Consider the following 22,991-nt stretch of genomic DNA (forward strand, 5'->3'; position numbering starts at 1 on the left):
CCCTGAGATATTGGAAGACTGCTATCATGTCTCCCCTGGTCCTTCTTTTCATCAAACTGGATATCTGTCTAGGTATTGCTTGGATTTGGGGGGGGGCGAATACTTACGCAATTTCATTCAGGTAAACGAAGAGTTCCAGAGACGTAGGGTAAACAGCCCCATCCTTCATATTGGTGACTTTCACGGGGATACCTGCCAGGATAGGCAGAAAAAAAGCCCTAGATTATTCTGGGATCCTTGGTGCTGTTTTCTCGCAGACGTTTCATGACCCCACTAGGTAATGCCATTAAGTGCTAGTGAGTGTGACTTGTTTCCTCTTTATATACAGTATCTCTGAGCTACAGAGAATCTCTTCTCTTGCAAACCTACGCTAGCATGGGCCAAAGTGGGAGGGGGGGCAGGGGGTCTGGCACTCCGGCGCTGCTAAATAGCCGTGACAGTTATGAACTCCAAATAACTTCTCACAAAACTCTGGCTAAGTGGCTTTGCTCCAAAGGCATTTAAATAGATTTGGGGGTACAGAGAAAGAGAGGGAGAGAAAGAGAGAGAAAGCCAAAGAGAGAGAGAGAGACGGAGAAAAAGAGGGAGGGAGGGTGAGAGAAAGAGAGAGAAGGAGAAAAAGAGGGAGTGACAGAGAGGGTGGGAGAGGGAGGGAGAGAGAGAGGGAGAGAGGGGGAGAGAGAGAGAGAGAGACCCTCGTACATTATGAAACTGGATAAATCTCCAGAGAAAAGAGATTTGGGGGGAATAAAGCGCATCAATCTCCCCCCCCACAGCCCACTTCCATCTTCCACCAACCCTTCTCACACATCCTATCGCTGCCTCTTTTTTTTTAAGGGAGGGGGGGGAAGAGTAGATGGAAACCACAGCAAAGTCTGCGGCTAATTAAATTTCATGCTTGATCATTGTTGGCGAAGGAGCCACCTTCTGTTCCACCAGTCGAAGGGGCCCTGGGTCGGCTGAAAAGGGGGGAGGAGGAGGAGGAAGAAGAAGGGAGGGGGTCTCTCTCCCTCACCCCCCTCCCTGGACCTGCCACCCACAGCCCCTGTAATGGCTCGGTGGACAAATCCTATCTATGTTCCTAGTTATCCGCCTGCCAGGCCTGAATGGGGACGTCTCCCGGGGCCCATTGTAACTTGGGGATGAGGGATGGCTCCATGAATTAATTATCACACCTTTCTCTTGCGGTGACAAGCGGGGTGGGGAGGGAGGGGGGGGAAAGAGGGGTGCCCCAGCAGGGAAGGAGGACGGTGGCTGCCAAAAAAATAGAAAGGCACGGCCCCCACGCCTCCCCCCCCCCTCCAGCAGGATGAAATGAGCAATAAATGTATACGGAAACAAGGCCTAGAGTGATGCCTCGGTGGGCAGGTGGGGGGGGCGTGGGGGGGAACGCCACAAAAGCCCAAGGAAAGGGAGCCCTCTGCGGCTAATCTGTCTTCCATCTGCCCTCCTTATTTCCATTGAGGGCTTTACTTGGGGCTAATCAGCTCTCAATAGCCGCTTTTCTAGTCCTCATGACAAATCCCGCTGCGTCTGGAAGAATATATTTATTTATTTATTTATTTCCCCTCCCTTCAAAAGCCCAAAACCGGGACATTTTTAAATTTAACTTTGCAAAGAAGGGAGGGAGCGGGGAGGGCGGAAAGCGGACTACTACCAGGCGTGAGAGTTTATCAATTTGGTTGTAAATGACGATTAAATAGAGGGGTCCCCCCCCCTCGCCGGCAGTAATGAGCCTTAAATCTGATTTGGATGGATGGATGGGACGGGGGGAGGGGGGAGAGACCCTCCTTAGCTCATCTGCTTGGCTGGTGTGGAATTGCCAGCTTTCCTGGGGCCATTTGACGCCGGCCGGCCCCGGGCAGAGAACGGGGGCTTTGTGCGCCAAAGAGGCTTATCCCTTTGAGAAGAGTTAATAATTAGATTAGGACTTCAAATAAATTAACTAAGAGGTGGTGGGGTGAGAATGGAAGTGCGGGCTAAAGAGAGCGAGAAAAGTGGGAGGAAAGCGTTTGTAGATACAAGCTCCTTAACCGGAGATTGGATGAACCCGTCTTCTGCGGTTGCGTCACAAAAGGTGACTGAATCTTGGCTTGTGTTGTGTGCTAAATGATGCGCGCCCAGAAAGGAAGGAAAGTAACAATATTTAGCACGTCTACAGATCCCTCGCAACGGTTCCGACTCCTGCCCTCCAAAGGACGCTACTAGACACAAGGACAGGTTTCCCCCCAAACGCCAAACAAATCATTCCCTCACCACGGTCAAATTGTCTACTAAGACTGTATTACCAATAGTCTTCTATTCCTTCCTAGTATCTATCTCCTCATCCCACTCAACACTAGCACCATGTTGCTGGTATCTCCACAATTTTATTTGTTTCCTAGTATGATTTGATAACTTATTAGTAACCTTGACTATTACTAAGTGTTGTATCTTTTTTATTCTTGATGAATGCATTTTTATTCTCCTTGTGTACACTGAGAGCATCCGTACCAAAGACCAAATCCTTGTGTGTCCAATCACACTTGGCCAATTAAGTAATTCCATTCCATTCCATTCCATATTCTATTCTATTCTATTGTATTCCATTCCATATTCTATTCCATTCTATTCTATTCCCTCTGCTAGTTTCGTAAGGGATCGGATTGCGGGCCAAGCATGTTATACGTCTTTCTTTCTCTAAATACCCACCGTCGACTATTCAACAAACCTCCCTTAAGAGTTATCTTAGCCCGGAGGGTGGGGGGGGGGGATGAAGGGTGCCTTGCAAGCGTGTCTGTGACTCTGGAAAGTATGAGATGGGACAAATCGAGGCAACATTCTCGGGGGTGAACAGGTGGGCTTTGAAGGCAGCTGAAGAAGGATTGAGCTGGGATTTTGGGTGGAAAAATAGACATCAAAACTTGGGTCTTGCTATCAATTTATTTGGTTTGTTAAGTTTGTTGTATATTACGGGTAGTCCTGGACTTACAACCACAATTGAGCCCAATGTTTCTGTGAGATGGTTGTTGAGTGAGTTTTGCCCCCATTTTACCACCTTTCTGGCCACAGTCGTTAATGAATCTCCGCAGGGGTAAAGTTATTAAGACGGTTGTTAAATTAATCAGGCTTTCTCCATGGATTTTGCTCATCATAAGGGGAAGAGCAAAAGGCGATTAAGTGACCCTGGGATATTGCAACCGTCATAACTACAGTACGAGTCAGTTGCCGGGGTCTGAATTTTGATCAGACGTGACCACGGGGAAGGGCGAAAAATGGTCCCGTGTCACTTTTTCCAGTGCAGCTGTTAAATTCAAACAGTCCCTAAGCGAAAGGTCATAAGTCAAAGATTACCCGTATTAGGGCGAGACTCTTCTTACCTTTCTTGAATTCAATCTCTAAGATATCAGGACAATCCGGGGCAGAGCCTGGGGCGGTGGTCTTTTTGTAGATGGCGGGGGGAGGGTGATTCTAAAAGAGGAAAATCAAAGGAAAATGAAACCATGGGGGGCTTTTCCCAAATGCCCCCCCCCCCCGAATAAAGACCTACAAGTAATCCCCGACATACGACCGTAATGGAGCCTGGAATTTATGTCGTAAGTCATCCTGGTTATAAGACAAGGCAGCCACGTGAGCAGCCCAATTCTACGACTTATTTTTTTTTTGCGGTGGTCAATAAGTGAATGGGATGGTCGTAAAGTGACCTATCTCTTTCTACTTATGACTATAACCACGTTGCTTGCGTCTTTCAATTTATATTGTTTTTATTTGTTTCCTAGTACGATTTGATAGCTTATTGGTAACCAATGGCGATCACTAAAGTGTCGTATCTTTTTACTCTTGATGGATGTATTTTGTTCTCCTTAGGGACCCCGAGACCATCTGCACCAAAGACAAATTCCTTAGCCAAATACAGATAATCCTCAACGTACGACCACGACTGAGCCCAAAATTTAGGTCACGAAGTGAGACATTTCTTAAGTGAGCCTTGTCCCATTTTGCGACCTTCCTTGCCGCCCTGGTTGCTAAGTGAATCCCTGCAGTTGTGAAATTGGTCACGTGGCGGTTAAGAGAATCTGTCTTCCGCCTCTTGATTTTACCCATCAGAAGGTCGCCAAAGGGGAATTGTGTGACCCCGGGACATTGTGACCGTCATAAATACGAGTCAGCTGCCCATCGGCTGGATTGTGGGAATGCTGTGACGGTGTGAAAAACGGTCGTAAGTCCCATTTCTGGTGCCGTTCTAATTTCGGACACGAAACTGTTCTCAGTCGAGGACTAAAAGCATTCTAACTGCAATAGCCACCTTCGCTGCGGTCATGAGAGATAGACTGCCTTAACCTCTGGAGGCTCGACCTGTGCTTTTCTTTGCACCCTCACCAAACTAAACTCCCCAACTCTTCAGCTTCCCCCCCTTCCCCCCCCCCCCACAAAGCGGCCTTTAAATTTGAGCCGAGCTGAGATTTTTTTTTAGAAAAAAATAAGAAGAAAATCTCAAGTTTTGCCTCCTTTGCAAAAAAAATAAAAATAAAGGGAGGAACGAAAGAGTCCACCAACAAAGGACTAGTGCAAAATCAGTCCATTTATTTTGCCTTCAACTTGATCTCATCTTCTCCTTCGACGCCCCCACAGCTGGAGACAGACAGCTCTGGAAGGAAAAGGCAGACCAGGAGTAAGGGGGGGGGAGGGGTGAGGGAAGAAATGTGATTTCCTCCCCCACCCTCTCTCCCTCTCTCTCTCTATATATATATATTTTGCAAGATGGCAAAGAAAGGAGAGGGAGAGAGAAATGGGGGTTCATTCTGCATTGACCGAAAAACTAATGACTATTCTTGACCTCCGCAGCTGATCCTGCAAACTGTGTTTTCCCAGCAGTGCCTCCGAGGTTAATACACCCGGGGGGGGGGGGGGGGAGATAGAAAAAGCAAAAGCAGAAAAAAAACCAAAACCTCATTTTGAGAACACATCAACCTTTATGGATAAATATATTTGCTTCTCTTCCCCCCCCCCCCACCTGCTCTTTTTCCGCCAGATTTTAGAGCGCAGGGCTGCCAGATCAGGGCGGGGGAGGGGGGGTGCACCCAAACACCCCCCCCTCTCCGTCCCCATAATTACGGCATGCCTCAAGCACTTTGGAGAAATGTCCACCTTTGGAGGCATGCAAGAGAAGGGGAAAAAAGGGGGGGAGGGGGTTGGAGTTGAGGTACCCATTTCCTTCCGAGTGGGGAGGGGGAGAAGAAGAAGAAGAAGGGAAGGGGTGAGGGGGAGGAAAACTCCGAAAATGAATGGCACCATCTCATATTCAACTAAGGGCAACACTGGCTAGGGTGGGTAAGGGGGTCTTCTGTCCAAGCTGCGGGGGGTCTGAACTTCAATCCGGCTGGAAAGTTGCTTTTTTCAGTGCCCTTGGTAACGTCAAATGGCCACTGAAGGAATGGTTGTAACTTAAGGACTAGACCTGCATTGTATTGCCCAGAACCAGCCATTATGGATTAGCTCAGGGTTTCTCCACCTCAAGGGGGGGGGGGGAGGGAGGGAGGGAGGATTGAAAGATGGTGAAGGAGGGCGAACAAGAAGGGAGGGTGGGAGGGAGGGAGGGAAATAATATGCTTAGGGAAGGCAAAGGGAACCTGAGGGGGGGGTAAGGAAGGAAAGAAGGAAAGAAGGAAGGAAAGAAGGAAGGAAGGAAGGAAAGAAGGAAGGAAGGAAGGAAGGAAGGAAGGAAGGAAGGAAGGAAGGAAGGAAGGAAGGAATAATATGGTTATGGAAGGCGAAGGGAACTGAAGGGGGAGGAAAATAATATGCTTAGGGAAAGGGAGGGAAGGGAAGGAGAAGAAAAGGGTGAAAGAAGAAAAGAAAGAAGAACGAAGTAAGAAAGTTAACAGGCTATGAAATTAAAAGGGAAATGAGGAAGGAAAGGAAGTGGTCAGCCAAGAGATTTTGCAGCTCAGATCTTACTCCAAATGAGAGAGGGAGGGAGGGAGGGAGGAAAAGAGGAAGGAAGGAAGGGAGGAAGGAAGGGTGGGAGGAAGGAAAGCATCATTGCTACATCAAGAGCAACCATTGACTGGCTCCTATAAAAAGAAAGAAAGATGGAGCTTCTTAGAGGAAAACGTCCAACGCAAGCATGACCCAACATCGAATGTGCTTCCCGCTGGAACCACCATCCACCTGACATCACCGAAGAAGAAGAAGAAGAAGAAGAAGAAGAAGAAGAAGAAGAAGAAGAAGAAGAAGAAGAAGAAGAAGAAGGAGGCTCCCCTTAGAAAGCTCGCTGGCTGATGTCCAACTCAGGCATTTATCTCATCCAACAGGCCCCGAGAACAGATGGGAGGAGAACGCAAGGAGAACCCAGTTGGTGGGACAGCAACTTAATTATTTAAACCATGCAGATCAATTTCCCTCAATCGGGATGAGAAGGCGCAACGTCTCGGCCGTTAACCAAAACCCAGAAGGACGGTCCCTCCTGTTCCAACACCTGGTCTTCCCCCCCCCCAAACGGCGGACAAAATGGGTCACGGAAATTGGAGATTAGCTGAGGGGACAATTTGCTTCTCACTTCCCCTCACTTCTCCTTGCATCGTACATCAAAATGTGATCAATGCAAGTCGTTTCACAAGCCCACCACTGAACAACAGAATAACAGCATCGGAAGGGACCTCGGAGGTCTTCTAGTCCAACCCCCTGCTCAAGCAGGAGACCCTATCACATCCCAGACAAATCATTGTCCAGCCTCTTCTTAAAAACTCCCAGTGTTTGAGCACCCACAACTTCTGGAGGCAACTTCTGTTCCACTGATTAATTGTTCTAACTGTCAGGAAGTTTCTCCTCAGTTCCAAGTTGCTTCTCCCCTTGATTAGTTTCCACCCATTGCTTCTTGTTCTACCCTCAGGTGCTTTGGGAAACAGCGTGACTCCCTCTTCTTTGGGGCGGCCCCTGAGATATTGGAAGACTGCTGTCATGTCCCCCCTGGTCCTTCTCTTCATTAAATCAACGGAAGAGTCCTGGAGTTGTGGATGCGCCATTACTGGAGGTTTTCAAGGAAATATTGGACAATCGCTTTTCTGGGATGATGCTGAGGCCTTGAGCAAGGGGTTGGACTAGAAGACCTCCAAGGTCCCTTGTTCCAACGCTACTACTCTATGTTCCATGAAATGCAACTGTAACACGTCCCACTTTGCATGGTGGCTCCATCCACCGAGCCCCCGAAGCCCTAATGCAATTGGAACCGTGGCTTGCAAACCATGATTGGTGGCCTAAAGCCCGTCACCCCGTTGATTCAGCAAACGGCGGGCCAGAGCAAGCCACGGCTTGTGAGCGGGGCCTGTTGCTAAGTGGGCAGGCCACTGATTTCCATAGGAATCCAGCCTCCCAAGGCATTAGCCACGCTGAGTGAATCTGTACAAAACGCAAAGGTAGGAACACGGAGATAAGATGCACCCACTCAGAAAATGAGAGATGGGAGGTTGCACGACCTCATAGAAGCCAGAAGAGATTAGATTCCACCCCCCACTTTCTCATTCCGTTTTTCTTTCTCCTTAACTATATCCTTCATGCAAAAGGAAAAGGGGGAAAGGCAGGGCCGTGTCTCAGGGATGTTTCCGTTGTTTAACAACCCGCAAACACAGGGAGCCCCAAAACTCACGCAGGGAGGACGGCCACCTCCACGGACTACCGATTTCAAATTTTGCATCTCCGGCTTTTCATTTTTCTTGGCTGCAGTCCTGCAGGGACACGACCCTCTCTCAAATTTAGGAATGCAGGCAGTCCTTGACTTAAAAGGTAAAGGTTCCCCTCGGACATATGTGCCAGTCATTCCCGACTCTAGGGGGCAGTACTCATCTCCGATTCAAAGCCAAAGACCCAGCGCTGTCCGAACAGCTCTCCGAGGTCATGTGCCATCTCCATGGCCGGCATGACTCAATGGTGAAGGCGCACGGAGCGCTGTTCCCTTCCCACCAAAGGCGGTCCCTGTTTTTCTACCTGCATTTTTTAACGTGCTTTCAAACTGCTAGGTTGGCAGGAGCTGGGACAAGGAAAGGGAGCTCACTCCGTTACGCAGAGCTACGGATTCAAACTGCCCAACTGCCGACCTTTCTGATTGACAAGCTCAGCGTCTTAGCCACTGAGCCCCCGCGTCCCTTTTTTAGGTTAGAGAATACCTAAAAGCAAAGCCAGGTATGTCTGCAGGTGTCCCAACCAACGGCTCACTAAACTAACTTTTCAAACATTAAGAATAATCTCTGTTGCTAACTCGGGGAGGGGGGCTATTCTTCCCCCGCCCCCAATAAAGGTGAATCCAAATGGTTTTCCAATGGGGTATCAATGCCTTCCATTTATCCCAGGCGACAGGGATTGCAAAATCATCTTTAGAGGGGCGATGGGCGAAGGGGAGAGGAATGAGGGGGTGGGACTGGAGGGAAGAATAGGGGCCGAGGGGGGGGGGGGGGGAAATTGGAAGTAAATGGTCCATGAATTAAACTATGATGCACAGCTATCAATGCTGCAAATGGTTTATTCATCCAGGTTGATATTGTTGTGGCTGGGACTGAATGAAGCCCTTTCAGGCTGCCCAGATGAAGTTAAAGCAAGTAAATTTCTCTCTTTCTCGACATTAGCTGCCTCATTGCTCCTCAATCAGGCCTCACAGAGGCAGAAAATAGCTCAACCATCTGTTTTCAAATCCCTTGACTGGCAGGACTCTCGTGGGGAGGGTGCGCCGAGGGAGAGGGGAGGGAGGAGGGGGGAAGATTTGGGGGACGACCTGGGGCAGCCGAGAAGCAGTTTTCCCACCTTGGGAGAAATCTTGGGGCAGGGGGACATGGCTGGGGGAGACAATTGCAGGGGAAAGGGCCTTTTCAAAGGAGAAGGGAAGGAAGGAGAGAGGGGGTAGAGAGAAGGAAGGAATGAAAGAAGGGAAGGAGGGAAGGAGGGAGGGAGGAAGAGAAAGATGAGAGAAGTAATAAAGGAGATTTGAAGAGGAAGGAAGGAAAGGAAGAAAAGGAAGAAAAGGAAGGAAGGAAGGAAGGAAGGAAGGAAAGGAAGGAAGGAAGGAAGGAAGGAAGGAAGGAAGGAAGGAAGGAAGGAAGGAAGGAAGGAAGGAAGGATAAGGAGAATCAACAGGTCAATATAGCCTCTAATCGAATATCCTTTCTGGAGGAGAATGATATTGGACCTCCGAGTCAGAGCATCTCCTTCTGGGACATGACAAGATGCTGATCTTCACCCCCCCCCCTCAGCCCCCCTGCCCCCTCCCCACAGCCTTCCCCCTTGGAGACCAAACTCTCCAAGCCCAGGGGGAAGAAGTCAGCTGAGCTCAGGAGCTCAGGACGTTTCAACCAGACGGCTGGAATGGAGTCACTTTCAAAGTCAAGGCGAATGTATGGATGACAACCAGAAGGCCAACTCTGGGCTCAGAATTTCCTTGGGTGGCTTTGGGCCCATCCATCTCTCCCAGGAAGCCACCAAGAGACACGGGCGGAGGAAACGTTTTCTCGAATTCGCTTCTCCCGACCTGCCTGCCTGCCCGCAACCTTGGTGTCTGATGGTCTAATTAGTGTTGATGGATGGTTTAAGTAGATCTCCTGGAAGGGAGACTCCAGGGAAGCATAGAGTGGGAGAAGAAAGACGCAGCCAGCAGGCAGCACAACCCTCCTGGCCCATTAAGACGTCAAATGAAAAAAACAGCACCCAGTTGGCACACAGTAAGGAAAATGAGTGGGGCACCATCCTCCCACTCTGCCCAAGGAAACCTGGATACCTTCACACAACCAGCCGCCCCTGGGTTACCAAATTAACCCAGGTTCTGCCTTGAAGCCACGGATCCAATTCTGCGCTCAACAGAAGGTTGATAGCCAAGGAAAAAGTTGGGCCAAGGGTTAAATTCTGGACGGACATTCTTCATTCTGGTAACACTTGGAGGTCCACCTCCTTTGGACTCCAGCTCTACAAGGACAATCATCACGGAGCCAGGGGGATGGAGCTTTCGCCCTCTGGCCTTCAATACTAGGGGGGGGGATCTGATTTTACCCCAAGTTTGTTTTGAATGCCAGCCGTTCCTTGCAACCTCTGAAGAACTTTCTTACAGGCTCACACTTATGACAGTCACAGTGTCCCCTTTGGCGACCTTCTGACAAGCCAAGTCAACCTGGAAGCCAGATTCCACTTCACAACCGTGTTACTAATTTAACAACTACAGAGATTCGTTTAGCGACTGTGGCAAGAAAGATCGCAAAATGGGGCAAAACTCACTTAACAAATGTCACACTTAGCAACGTAAGTGTTGGGCTAATTGTGGTCGTAGGTTGAGGACTGCCTGCATCATAACTTCTCGTGATCTTGATGTTATCCCTTTGTTGATTATTAGCAAGGTGACTTTTAACAACATTTATGTTTCGTGACCCCCAACTTAAATTGTTGGTTTATCTTCACTAAGATTGTTGTTTTCAGTTGGGTTTGGCTTAATCACACCAAGGTCAACATCTGGGTAGCCTTCTCACATGATGCAAGATTGGCCCACTGGGGTTTCTTTATTAAACCACGGTAAAGACAACCCTGATAGGCCTGGAGAAGATGTTTCTCCAAGCCACCTCTGGTCCTCTTACCTTAGGGTTCTCCAGAATTCCACCTTCATAGCTTCGGAGGACGAAGATCCAAGCAGGAAGGAGGAGGAGGAGGAGGGAGGGAAGGAACATATCATTGAGTCATTAGCGTAAGGAGAACATGGGATGGGGGAATGGGGCAGGCCATTCTCAGCTGGAAAAGTCTCAATGGCAGCTGACTCTCCCACCAATGGGCTAAACACGGGGTGTGTCTCAACCCTACAAGGGTTCTCCCTGCCCCTCACCTGATGTGCATAAGGTTTTCATCCATACTCCAAGGATTAGACGGTGTGACTGGAACTGGAATTCCATGATCCTGAAACGACACAGAGGGATTGCGTGAAATTGGATGAGAAGGAGGACTAAGGTTGGCAGGATAGCAGGTCTTGCAATATTTGAGAACTGCCACAAAGAAGAGCGGGGAGGGGGGAGTCAACCTATTGGAAGTACCTGAAGGGAGAAAAAGAAGGGGGGATGAGGAGGGGGAGGAAGAGGGGGAGGAAGAAGGAGGAGGAGGAGGAGGAGGAGGAGGAGAAGAAGGAAAAGAAGAAAAAACCATCGTCATCTACCTGTACTTTTGGTTCCATCCCTGCCTGTTTCCTTCAAGCGCAGGCATCGGTGATCCTTCCCACACCCACCTTGTCCTCCCTTCCACTTCCTTCCTTCCTTCCTCCCCCCCCCCCCCGCCTCTCCTGCAGAGACCGTCGTAAACCCAAGATCTCTTACAAGGTCACTCCACCAGTCAATTAGCTGGAGTTGTTTCTCCAAGGGAAATGGTCTGTGAAAGAACTAAGCACCAGGCGCAGAAATTAGCAGGAGTAGCAGCAGCGACAAACGCCATGGAGAGGCTTGTCAAGCAAGAGGAACAGCGGGGCATTCTCGGGGTTTGCTAAAGGAAAGCCAAGCGCTTCAAGGGCTCCATCCAGATTTCACGACGGGTTTTACCCCGTGCAAGCCGTCGCTCAGCGAGCCTCACCCTGGCCTCAAACGTTTCACGGGGATGGTGCCCACCTGGGAGAATCTCCTTCCTTGAAGGCACCATTGTGGGATGCCTTGACGGGGCCCTTTTGCCACAGTGGGCTTGGCACCCACCGAGCAGCTGTCCACGCACCGTGGTGCCCGGAGGGGAACGGGAGCCATTCTCACTTCCACCGGCCCAGTTGCTCTTTTTTTGGTTGGCTTTGAAGGGCTTATGGGTCCATTAAAGGTCTCCTTTGTTTCTCCCGAGTGGGCTGCCCTGAGCTATGCAGGCAGGCGGTCTGGGGAGGCCAACCCTCCGCCACTTCCCTGGGCCCACCCTGGAGGTGACACCTCCCGTCCGACAAAGTCCCGGTCGGAAGCACACTGCAAAGTTTCTTCTGGTTTGTAGGAGGAGGCGTTCTTCTCGCTGGGGGTATCTCAACCTGGATCCCTTGAAGATGGGTGGGCTTCGACTCCCAGAATCCCCCAGCCAGCCTGCTTTAGGAGGGGGGGTGGACTCTCAGAATTCCCAGCATGCCATTTTCAAGTTGCCTGTGATTGAGACATCCTGACTGATATGATTAGGGATGGCAACTCAAAAATTATCACTCCCATCATGAGGATTATAAAATTGGCAGGAAATGTTTATGACTAAGTCAACACGCAATGAGGAAAGCATATTAATTGCAAGAAACAAACCAGCAGAGGAAGAGGCGGAGGAGGAGGAAGTAGTAGTAGTAGTAGTAGTAGTAGTAGTAGTAGTAGTAGTTATTGTGTAAAAAGACTCAACACAAAAATCGGGGTCCACGTTTCAGACCTTCTCCTGCTTCCTAGGCCATTGGAGAAAATAAAGTAAGAAAAATGAAATAATAATACAATACAATACAACCGGGTGGGAAAATGTACATCTGGGCTTCCGTGTGTTCCGATCCTTGAGAGGACAATCCTGCTTGCAACTGTTGTAAATTGCAACTCCAACGCCTGCCAACACAAGGTTGGGGGAAGCAGGGTTGAAAGAAAGAGGGGGGTGGGGAAACATCCCTGCAAAATCCTCAGCTGCTCCTTAGAATCCCGAAACAATATTTGGCCACTGAATGGAGGGCGAGTGTGTTTTTCCCATTAAGGGTCCCTCACTCACGCAAACACAAGCATTGAAATGTCTCCCCAAGTCCTCTTAATTGCTTTACTCCTTTCCTTAAAGCTTTTGCAGGAACGACAGGGAGAGCCCGGAATAAAAGAGGGAGGAGAAAAGAAAGAAAGAAAGAAAAAGAAAATCAGACCACGCTCCTTTTTCCCATATAATAAGCGTCCTAATTAAAAACACGCGTCCGCCCCTGTCTTAACAACTCGCCTACTTGACAATTTGTTTGGCAACATATGGAGGACTCTTGTAAATTTCCCCTCGAGGCACCAAATAACAGATGGCAGGAAAAATAAAGTGTGGGGGGAAAAACCAGCAACCCCGAAATACACGTGTTTTTGAAGTTCAGGGTGCCTGGATGGGCATGTTTGCAAATATTTGCAAATGCAAAATAAATCAATGAAAAGCAAAAAGCCTGCCGGGTGGATGCTGGTTTTTTGTTTCTGTTTTTTTTTTTTCCTCCTACGCCCAACTTCCCATTTCAGGACCTTGGGAATCATTTGCTCTCTTTTAGATAGCAAGAAAAAAAATAGATATATAGGTAGGGAGGGAGAGAGAGAGAGAGAGAGAGATAGAAAGATACATGGGACTTTGAGCAATTTTCTGGTTTGTACACAAAACGTTTCTTTTCTTTTGATTGATTGAACACAGTTGTCAAACGTCCATGGAGAAGAAAAAGGGCCCCTGGTGAGGGAGTGATGCAAACCTCCTCATCTGATTTATTCTGACTGGTCCTGGAGAGGAGGAGGGGGGGCAAGGAAGGAAGGAAGGAAGGAAAAGAAGGGGAGGAGGATGAAAGGAAGGGAGGAAGGAGAGGGAGAGAAAAATAAGGGAAGGAGGAAAGGAAGGAAGAATATGAGGGAGAGAAGGAAGGAAGGAAGGAAGGAAGGTTGGAAGGAAGGAAGTATATGAGAGGGACGGAGGGAGGGAGGAAGGAGTGTTTATTGTAACTCTGAACGGTCGCTAAATGGCCAGTCATAAGCCAAGGACTACTTAGAAAGCCAACCATCAAATGCAAAGAAGGATTCTAGGAAATAGGGAGGATGGCTACCAGCTTGTGCTCTTAGGAAGAAAGGGTGGAACCAGAAAGCATGGGGTTGGGGGGGGGGGAAGAAGAAAGGATTAAAATTCTGGTACCTTCGCATACTCCATGAGGTCGCTCCGTCCTCGGAAGCTGGTGTAGAATTCGGGGATCCTCCATGGTGCCAGGATCTGCAGATGCCATGGAAATAAAGTCGGTCATGACCAAAAACCAGTTTGGTGCAGCGGGAAAAGCATTAGGCCAGGAAGGAAGGAACTGTCGGCTCTGCTCTTTAAGGGTCACGGCTGGTTTTGAACATTGAGGAAGGAGAGAGGGAGAGAGGGAGGGAGGGATTAATTGAAGAAGGGAAGGAGGAAGGAGATTGGAAGAAGAGGAAGGAAAGAAGGGGGGGAGGAAAAAAGATGAGAGAAGGAATGAAGGAGATTCGAAGATGAAGAAAGTAAGGAAGGGTTGAAAGATGAAGTCAGGCAAAGAAGGAAGGAAGGAAGGAAGGAAGGAAAGAAGGAAAGAAGGAAGAAAGGAAGGAAGGATTGAAAGTTGAAGTCAGGAAAAAGGAAGGAGGGAGGGAGGGAAGAAAGAAGTCAGGCAAAAGAAGGAAGGATGGAAGGAGGGAGGATGGAAAGTATAGATTGCAGTGACTTGGTTTCATTTGGATGTATTTAATTATAGTATTATTATGAATCCGTAACAGGCAGCCGATGAACTGAAGGGGAATAGATTGAGAGAGATTTCCTTACCAGGTTCCTCAAAAGCCTTCAACGGTGGCAGAGCTTCTTATGGGAAAACGCTTACAAATATGAAAACTGAGAGACAGGGCAACCCTTTGTCCAGAATGGCATAGGGTCTCCTGCTCGAGCAGGGGGGTCAGACTAGAAGACCTCCAAGGTCCCTCCCAACTCTTATCATTCTATGTTCTCTATTCCTAGATGTTCAGAGATGGATCTGGTTAAAGTGTCCAGCACAGTCAAACACAGGAAATGCTTGCATGACCTTTTGCACAAGGTCATAAAATGCTCCCCATTTCTTTGGATATCGTAAAATGTTTAATACAATTTGCAAAATGTCGATTCCTCCGGTCCCAGATTTTTGGGTGCATTCTGTAAGTTAGACCATCTGAAGTCCCTTAGCTCAGAAAGTTTTGCCCTGCCCTGCACTGTTTTGACAGGTAAAAGGTTACAGACGCAAGAGTTTTTGGAACACGTAGCTCAATTAATTCACATTTATATTATATTTCTTTGTATGTTCCGCCTCCTTCTACATTGTCTTCCTAAGCTGCAGTGATTGGAGTGGGACCGAAGCTCATAAAAACACTTGCAAAAATCCCAAATGGAGGACAAAACCTTGTCCAGTTCCATCCCAGGAATTAAAAATATTTCGATCTGAATTCATTTAAAAAAAACACACAATAATTTCAAAAATAGCAACCGCTAGCTAACAAACGATCAAAAGACATTCTAACTTTTACTTAAGTCACTCTGATGTTTTAATTGACCCTTCCTAGGTCAATTAAAGGGTTCAGTTTCCACTGAATTTTGCCCTGGGCAGGATGGAAAAGAACTTTGCAAAAGGTTTAGAATCACCTTTGTTCCCTTCGGAGAGATTAAAGTGGGGATTTAAAGGCCTGGGCGGCTTCTCGCTTTGAAATGCTCCCGACTTCATCCAAACACCAATTCCAGAAAAGGAAGAATAAACTTTAACATTCGAGTGGGGGTATGTGGTGCGTAACCCAGGAGGATTCATCTCAAACGATCTAAGCCCCAGAGCCCAATGTAACAGCATCACCAAAAAGGCATTAAGAGTTGTTACCCTAATTTTGTGAAGTTTCTGCTCTGGTAACATTGTACTGCAAGCTAGGACATACAAAACCTTTGCCAGACCAATCCTCGAATGCAGCTCGTCTGCCTGGAATCCACACTGTATATTGGGCCTTAATACGATCGAGCGGATCCAGAGGTATTTCACAAGAAGAGTCCTCCACTCCTCTGCTCACAACAGAATCCCTTACGCCACCAGGCACGAAATGTTGGGCTTGGTCAATCTGGACCTACGCCACCTACTTTCTGACCTAGGCGTAGTACACAAAATTGTCTGCTACAACGTCCTACCTGTCAACAACTACTTCAGCTTCAACCTCAATAACACACGAGCAAACAAAAGATACAAACTGAAGGTCAACCACTCCAAACTCGATGGCAGAAAATACGACTTCAGCCACAGAGCGGTCAACGCCTGGAATGCTCTACCTGACCCCGTTGTTACATCCTCAAACCCCCCACAGCTTCAACCTCAAACTGTCAACCGTGGACCTCGCCCCATTCCGAAGAGGTCCGTAACGTGGGCAGGCATAAGCCCACCAGCGTGCCTTCTGTCCCTGCCCTACTCTCCCCATTTATTTGAACTCATTTCCTTTGTTCATGTCCATGTTCATACCTGCCATCTTGTGCATGTTTGGCAAACTAAATACATAAAATAAATAAATAAGTCCCAGGGCTGGTTGCAGCCGCCTCAAAGCTGCCAGTGGGATGGGGGGAGTTTGGTGTGACCGAAGGGGACTGAATGAAACATGGTGTGTCGGGTAGCACAAAAAACGAGCCTTACCTTAATCTTAGGAGAGAGTGCGTAGTAGGTGAGCTCAAACCGAATCTGATCGTTGCCCTAAAAGGGAGAAGACGGTAAAAGGATATTCAGCAAAATGGCACAGCGCTTTTGCCAAACAGAAATGGTTCGTGATTGCTTTCGTTGGGAACCTGTCCATCATTTTTATTTCCCCTGCTGGAATCACCTGGTTGTGTTGTGGCCCATGCCAACGGCCAGTGGAGCTAGCAGAAGAGTCACAGAGTGAGGAGGTTGGGGAGGAACATGGGCCAGTCCTGGAGCCTGGGGAAGGCTCAGGTGAGGGCTCTGTGTCGGAGGCAGAGAGTGGGCCAGGGCCGTCTGACAGTTATCAGCTGCCTTCAGAGTCAGACATCGGTGGGGCAGAGGAACAGCTGGAGCCTGTTCCCAGTGTGTGCATGTGCAGAATGGCCAGACGAAGGGAAGAGCTAAAGAACAGGGGTGGACTTGGGAGTTAAGCCCACAGGTGGACTGTGAATGGCCCCTCCCAGAGGAAACAAAAGAGGAGCGAAAGGGGAGTGGAGTTTGCAGGAGGCCATTAGTTAACTTCATTGTCTGGCGACAATGTGTATGCCCACAGTGTATGCCCATCACGGCCGAAAGTCTCCACAACGTTTGTGTAGGGTGGTGATCAGAACTAGATGCAGTTGAAGAGCTCCTTCTCTCTTTCTTGAGACCCACCTGACTGCTGAGGGAGCAAGCGAGATGATGGTGGCTTGCAGGAACCTCCAAGCGGCGGCGACAGAAGGTTCTGGAGTCAACATCTAACCAACCCAACTTCCCTCTGCCATCTGCTTCTCAGTCACGGAGCCTCACACAGATGGTGCCCAGAGCATTTCAGAAATTGGCAGTGCGGATCAGGGACCGGGAAGCTTTGGGATCTCGGATTACGAGGAGGGGGCGGTTGCCTCTCAAGCCAGTTGCCTGCAAGCCAAGCTTACTTGGATGCGAAAATGTTTCAAAGGGCTTGTAGCTTTCGGAAGAGTTCTAGTCCTGGGAAAGTGGGAGGCGAGAACGTTTCTTCGAAGGTGAAAGGGGGATTTTAGTACATTTAAGGCCACGCCAAGCGGAGTTGAATCCAACTCCGTGTGGCCTTAAACGTGCTGCAATATGACTTTTGCTTCTAGGAAACACTGAACTCGAGTTGAGTTGAATTCAACTAGAGCTGACCTCAACTAGAGTCAATTTTTTTGGCTTAAGACTAGACTGTATCTTAACACTTAACATGAATTAAACTGATGCTGACCAGAATCGCTGGATAATTTCTCTCTCTATAAAAACCACCTGTGAGGTGGGTTGATCTGAGAGAGAGAGGGAGAGGGAGGGAGGGAGGGAGAGGTCCAAAGTCACCCAGCCACTTTTCATGCCTAAGGCGGGACTAGAACTCCCAATCTCTTGCCATCAATTCAGGATGTTGGGGTAAAAACAAATAAATAAAGAGAATATTTTACCAAACTCCCCCCAGAGTTCCCAAGTCCTCACATTGTAACTGTGCAGGAGCAAAATCAGCTCTTTTCCTTTTAGGAAACCTGATTCTGCCATCTTTTTCCTGCCCCTTCTGGGCTCTTTCCATTCTGCTAAAGAAGCAACATTTGGAAAGATGAAGCAGAGCAAAAGGAACCTTGATTAAAAGTAAGTCTTTGCTGCCCTCTTGTGGACGAATGTGGGCCATACACTTTTTAAAAACACTACAATCGTGTGTGAATTTACTGTTATTCCAACAGCAGGAATAACGATTTTAACGGCCAGGTTTGTTTTTAATTAGAATTTTAGAATCAGATTAAAAACAATTCCAGGCAAAATAGTACTAGAAAAAGAAAATAGGAAAAGAAAAAAAAAATATAGAATCACCACTTCTGCCCATCGCTCCATTGAGTAAGGCATGGAGAGAACATAAACATTTGTTGCTAAACAGGAATTTGCGACATTCAAAGCAACTAAACCCAGTTTTTGCCTGTGCAGTTAAGCTTGTCAGCTACTCCAGGAAAATTCTGTCCAGGTAAACTGAGTTTAGGTAATTTTCAACAGGTTCTGTCCAGATACAGGACGTCTTATTTTTCTTTCAATTATACAGAATTGCTCAGAGGGACAAAATCCAACAAGATCACTTCCCAAGACCTTGGCTAAGTTTGCTCAAGCCAGAAACTCAAATATCTCTTTTCATGCACATGTTGGTTCTAGCTTCCGAGAAACATAGATAGGCCTTCTCCCCTCGGTACAGATCCCAGCATGGTTTTGCCCCCAAAAGTCATTGAAATAAAGTCCACGGGGAAGATTAACAGGGGAACAATTGAAAACATCACCAACGAAGGGGAATAGTTTGTAGCTCAGGGTTGAAAGGAGGAGCCCTCGGTGCTCTCTGAGCTTGGTGGTTTTCTCCCAGACGTTTCATGACCCAGACTAGGTAACATCATCAGTGCTAGGTCTCACATTAATTCTCCTTCTTCTCTTTCTCCGCCTTACATCCCACTCCCTTCTAGCACTGATGATGTTACCTAGTCTGGGTCATGAAACGTCTGGGAGAAAGCAAGCGAGCTCAGAGAGCACACGGGAGCATCCTCCTGGCTCATGCCCACCTTGCCTGTAGCTCCATGAGAGACAAACTGGGCCTCCTCCCTCAAGGCGATTTCCATCTGCCTCTGGGCGATGCATGGCCGGGCCAAAGACGTGCCCAGGAGATACCGATCTTCGTAGAGAGCCCCCGCTTGGACAGCTGGCCAAATAAACTCCTCTACAAATTCTCTGCGGAGGTCTTCAATGTAAACCTGAAATACAGATTATAATAATAGGGCTGGAAGGGACCTTGGAGGTCGTCTAGTCCAGCCCTCTCCCACCATTCCAGTCAAATGCCTCTCCAGCCTCCCCTCATGAAGCACCCCACAACTTCTGGAAGGAGGATCGGTGTCCATGTATGCTTCAAGGTAAAGGTTCCCCTCGCACATCTGTGCTGGTCGTTCCCGACTCTAGGGGGCGGTGTTTATCTCTCTTTCAAAGCCGAAGAGCCAGCGCTGCCCAAAGACGTCTCCGTGGTCATGTGTCCGGCATGACCAAATGCCGAAGGCGCATGGAACGCTGTTCCCTTCCCACCAAAGGTGGTCCCTATTTTTCTACTTGCATTTTGGACATGCTCTTGACAAGCTGGGACAAGTAATGGGAGCTCACTCTGTGAGACGGTGCTAGGGATTTGAACTGCCAAACTTTCTGATTGACAAGCTCAGCATCTTAGCCACTGAGCCACCGCGTCCCTATATGTATGCTTTAACCATTATTAACCATTATTCTTTCAGCAAGCCCTGATTAAGCCAACCAAGGCTAAATGTAGCAGGCAAAACTAATCACTCACTTTCTTGGCACCCAAAGAAAGAGCTTTCATTCTCGCCTTCTCAAAGTCTTCATCTTGTCCAATGTTGCCCTGGAAAATATGTGGAATAGAAAATACCTTCTAGATTAAGGAAATCTGTTTTTTTTTTATGTTTTTAAGGGAACAAAGGCACCAAGACCTTAATTGTATGAAGGGGTTTAGTTAAACCTAATCTGGGGGTATTTTAGCATACTCTGGAAAAGGGGTCTGCTAAATCCTGGAAGGGCATACCCATTTGCCATCTCCGAGAGGTAAAAATTAAGGGAAGGAGAAGAGCGAAGAGGAGGAACGGAAGGGGAGAGGGAGAAATAGCAAGAGAAAGAAAGGAGGAAGGAAGTAAAAAGAGGGAGGAAAAGAAGAAAGGAAGAAGATGGGAATGAGAGAAGAGAGGGAGGGAGGGAGGGAGGAAAAATGAACTGTAGATGGCAGAGAGGGATGAAGGAAGGAAGGAAGGAAAAATGGAGATGGGAGAGAGGGAGGAAGGAAGGAAGAAGTTGGAAATGAGAGATGGAAGGAAGAGAGGGAGGGGAGGGAAGAGAAAAGGGACGTGGAAGAGAGATGCCCGGCTCTTCCTATAAGCCTCCTCCCTCCAGCGTTCTCTGCAGTTCCTAAGGGAAAAATACTGGCTTCCCTGGAAGGGCACCCAGGGGCCATCTAGCCCCACTCTTTTTAAGTCCAAATAAGAAATAAGAAGAGGCAAGCCGAAGTCCAAAGGGCTCAAGTTCTCTCTTGACTAAGGACTCATCACAAGACAGCCTGGACTTTGTCTTGGTAAATAAGGGGACTTTTTTTTTAAATGATTCTTCATTCTTGGAATTCTTTTGGAACTTTGTGGCTTGCCACATTTTTTAATTCCCGATATTTATTCTCAGATCCTGGATTCGTGTGTGTGTGTGTGTGTTCATTTAAAAGGTCCCAAGCCTTTAAAATGAAATTTATATTTAATTCAAGACTACTTTTGCTCCCTCACAACCCAGCAGCTGGACTGGAAGTCAAACCCCATCCTTCTCAGCCCTGCTGTTGGGGAGTTAGGGGCCAGCCGATCACGTTGGACCCCTGAAAGACAAGGCTGAAGTTGAGATCCCGGCTTCCAGTTTGGGGCGGATGGTCCTCCTCCTCCTCTTACCCGCCCAGGAGACAAGACTTACACCGGTTGAATTTCTACCTGAGTTCCCTTGGCAACGTTCAAAAGTCAAGCCTCTGCCGTCATTCTTACACTTAGCAACTTTTAAGATGGGTGGACTTCAACTCCCAGAATGGCCCATCCAGCATGCCGGAGAATTCTGGGAGTTGAAGCCCAAGTTTGAAAAACTCTGATTTAGAGTCCTTGAAAAGTTGTCTCACCAGGAAAGCGATGACGTCATAACCTTGTTCCCTCAGCCAAACCAGGATGCAGGACGTATCCAAGCCGCCACTGTAGGCCAGAACCACAAGGCCTTTGGACTGAGACATGGGAGCCTGTAATAATCATCATAATACTCGATTGAGCTTATATCCCACCCGAAGGACAGTTCAAGAAAATCCCAACAACGCCATTAACAGGCAGACTCTGGATACCTTCAAAAGTCTCTCAAACCCAAATGCTTTTTTTCTAGGCTAAAAAGAAGAGCTGACAGAACTGGATTTTCTTAACGACCTCGTGATTCACTTAACAACCAGAATGTTAGAAGGGACCTTGGAGATCTCCTAGTCCAACCCCCTGCTCAAGCAGGAGACCTCCTACCATTCCGGACAACTGGCTGTCCAGTCTCTTCTTTAAAAACCTCCAGTGATGGAGACGAGAAGTTCAACTGGGTAATTCTTCTCACTGTCAGGAAACCCCTCCTTAGTTCTAGGATGGATCTCTCTCCTTGGTTAATTTCCCTCCGTTGCTTCGTGTCCTGCCTTCTTTGGTGCTTTGGAGAAGAGGCTGACCCTCTCTTCTCTCTGACAGCGCCTCAAATGTTGGAAGGCTGCTATCACGTCACCCCTAACAGAATAACAAGAGTTGGAAGGGACCTTGGAGGTCCTCTAGTCCAACCCCCTGCTCAAGCAGGAGACCCTGTCCCATCCTGGTCAAATGGTGGTCCAGTCTATTTTTGAAAACCTCCAGTGAACATCTGGAGGGCAGCTGTTCCACTGAACTCTCAGGACATTTCTCCGTAATTCTAGGTTGCTTGAGAAGTTTCCATCCGTTGCTTCGTGTCCTGCCTTCAGTTGCTTAAACGGATTTGATAGAATTGATTGAAGAGATGGATTATATTATATACAGCCGACCCAATTCAGGGTGGGAAAAGTTGTGTTATTTTTCCCATAGATGTTTTTTTTTTCAATAATAGGAGGTCCAGCTAGGCACAGAGCAGAGCTGGCAGAGCTGGGCACCATCCAAAATAAAGATTTGTCCACTGGCTCCTTTAAGCAACCCCAGTTCGTACTTTCAGTTCCTTTATACAAAAGAGCAATTTATTTATTTATTCCGGGCATGATGCTGGCTGCGTATCTCCTGTTTAAAACTCGGGGCACAAAGAATTTTCGGCTTTTCCTTTTGTTCTGCCATTTTACATCTCTTTTAAATCACCCAAAATTATTTGTATCATTTATATTTATTCAACAAGTGCAGGAAAGGAGAAAGAAAAGAGAAGGAAAAGGAATAAGTAAGCCCGTAGGAAACAAAATAAGGGGAAGAGGGGGGGAAAGATACAAATTGAAACTCAAAGAGGGAAACCAATTACAAAGTGAGGAAGAACAAAGAAAAAGGGAAAAAAAAGAAAGAGAAATAAAGAAGAACAGGGAAGAAAAATTGAAAAAGAGGAACAAATGTACAAAGAAATGGATTCTGATATTCTTCACAATTATATTTCAATCTCTCTCTTTCTAAAGTTACATCAAAATAATCTTCTTTTTCTTATCTCTCTTATCTCATAAAAGATATAAAGCCAGTTTCGGACCTTCTTCTCATCCGTCGTGCATGTATTTATATTTTACATTCTATTTGTAGTGTGGCTTCCTTCTTCTCATCCACTCCTCTTTTTCATTGTCAACCTGCTAAATCAGACATTCCTTCTATCTCCCGAATCCTCTTTAATTCTTCCAAACTTCTTTAGAAGGTTTTTTTTTTTTTGAAACTCTTCAAAACTTTGTTAAAAGGTTTTTCCCCCTTTCTTGCCATGGCACTTACCGTTGTCGCCTGCACAAAAAAACAAAAATTCAGCTGCAGATTCACACCAGGGGTTCTCCCCACTAAATCTCGGTGCTTTGAGCCATCCCAGAATATATACCCCTCCCCAATTATTGAAGGAGGAGGAGGAGCCAGGA

General features: G+C 47.6%; 1 protein-coding gene across 2 annotated transcripts in view; it reads right to left on the minus strand.

The window, feature by feature from the left end:
* Positions 1-22,982, minus strand: part of ASS1 (argininosuccinate synthase 1) — a 39,345-nt gene extending 16,363 nt beyond the window's left edge. The window contains exons 1-10 of one of the 2 annotated variants that reach the window (XM_081967567.1): positions 22,855-22,981; positions 21,042-21,155; positions 19,680-19,748; positions 18,913-19,101; positions 16,322-16,378; positions 13,819-13,893; positions 10,826-10,896; positions 10,584-10,614; positions 3,360-3,450; positions 108-192 (exon numbers count right to left, since the gene is read on the minus strand). In XM_081967567.1, the coding sequence (XP_081823693.1) occupies positions 108-192; positions 3,360-3,450; positions 10,584-10,614; positions 10,826-10,896; positions 13,819-13,893; positions 16,322-16,378; positions 18,913-19,101; positions 19,680-19,748; positions 21,042-21,149 (776 nt within the window). In that variant the 5' untranslated portion in view covers positions 21,150-21,155; positions 22,855-22,981. Of the gene's footprint in view, positions 1-107; positions 193-3,359; positions 3,451-10,583; positions 10,615-10,825; positions 10,897-13,818; positions 13,894-16,321; positions 16,379-18,912; positions 19,102-19,679; positions 19,749-21,041; positions 21,156-22,854 lie in introns of both variants that reach the window. The other variant, XM_081967568.1, reaches the window with a different exon arrangement.
* Positions 22,983-22,991: the final 9 nt, after the last annotated feature.

This window comes from Natrix helvetica, assembly GCF_964273705.1.
Source record: "Natrix helvetica genome assembly, chromosome: 15".
Lineage (NCBI taxonomy): Eukaryota > Metazoa > Chordata > Lepidosauria > Squamata > Natricidae > Natrix > Natrix helvetica.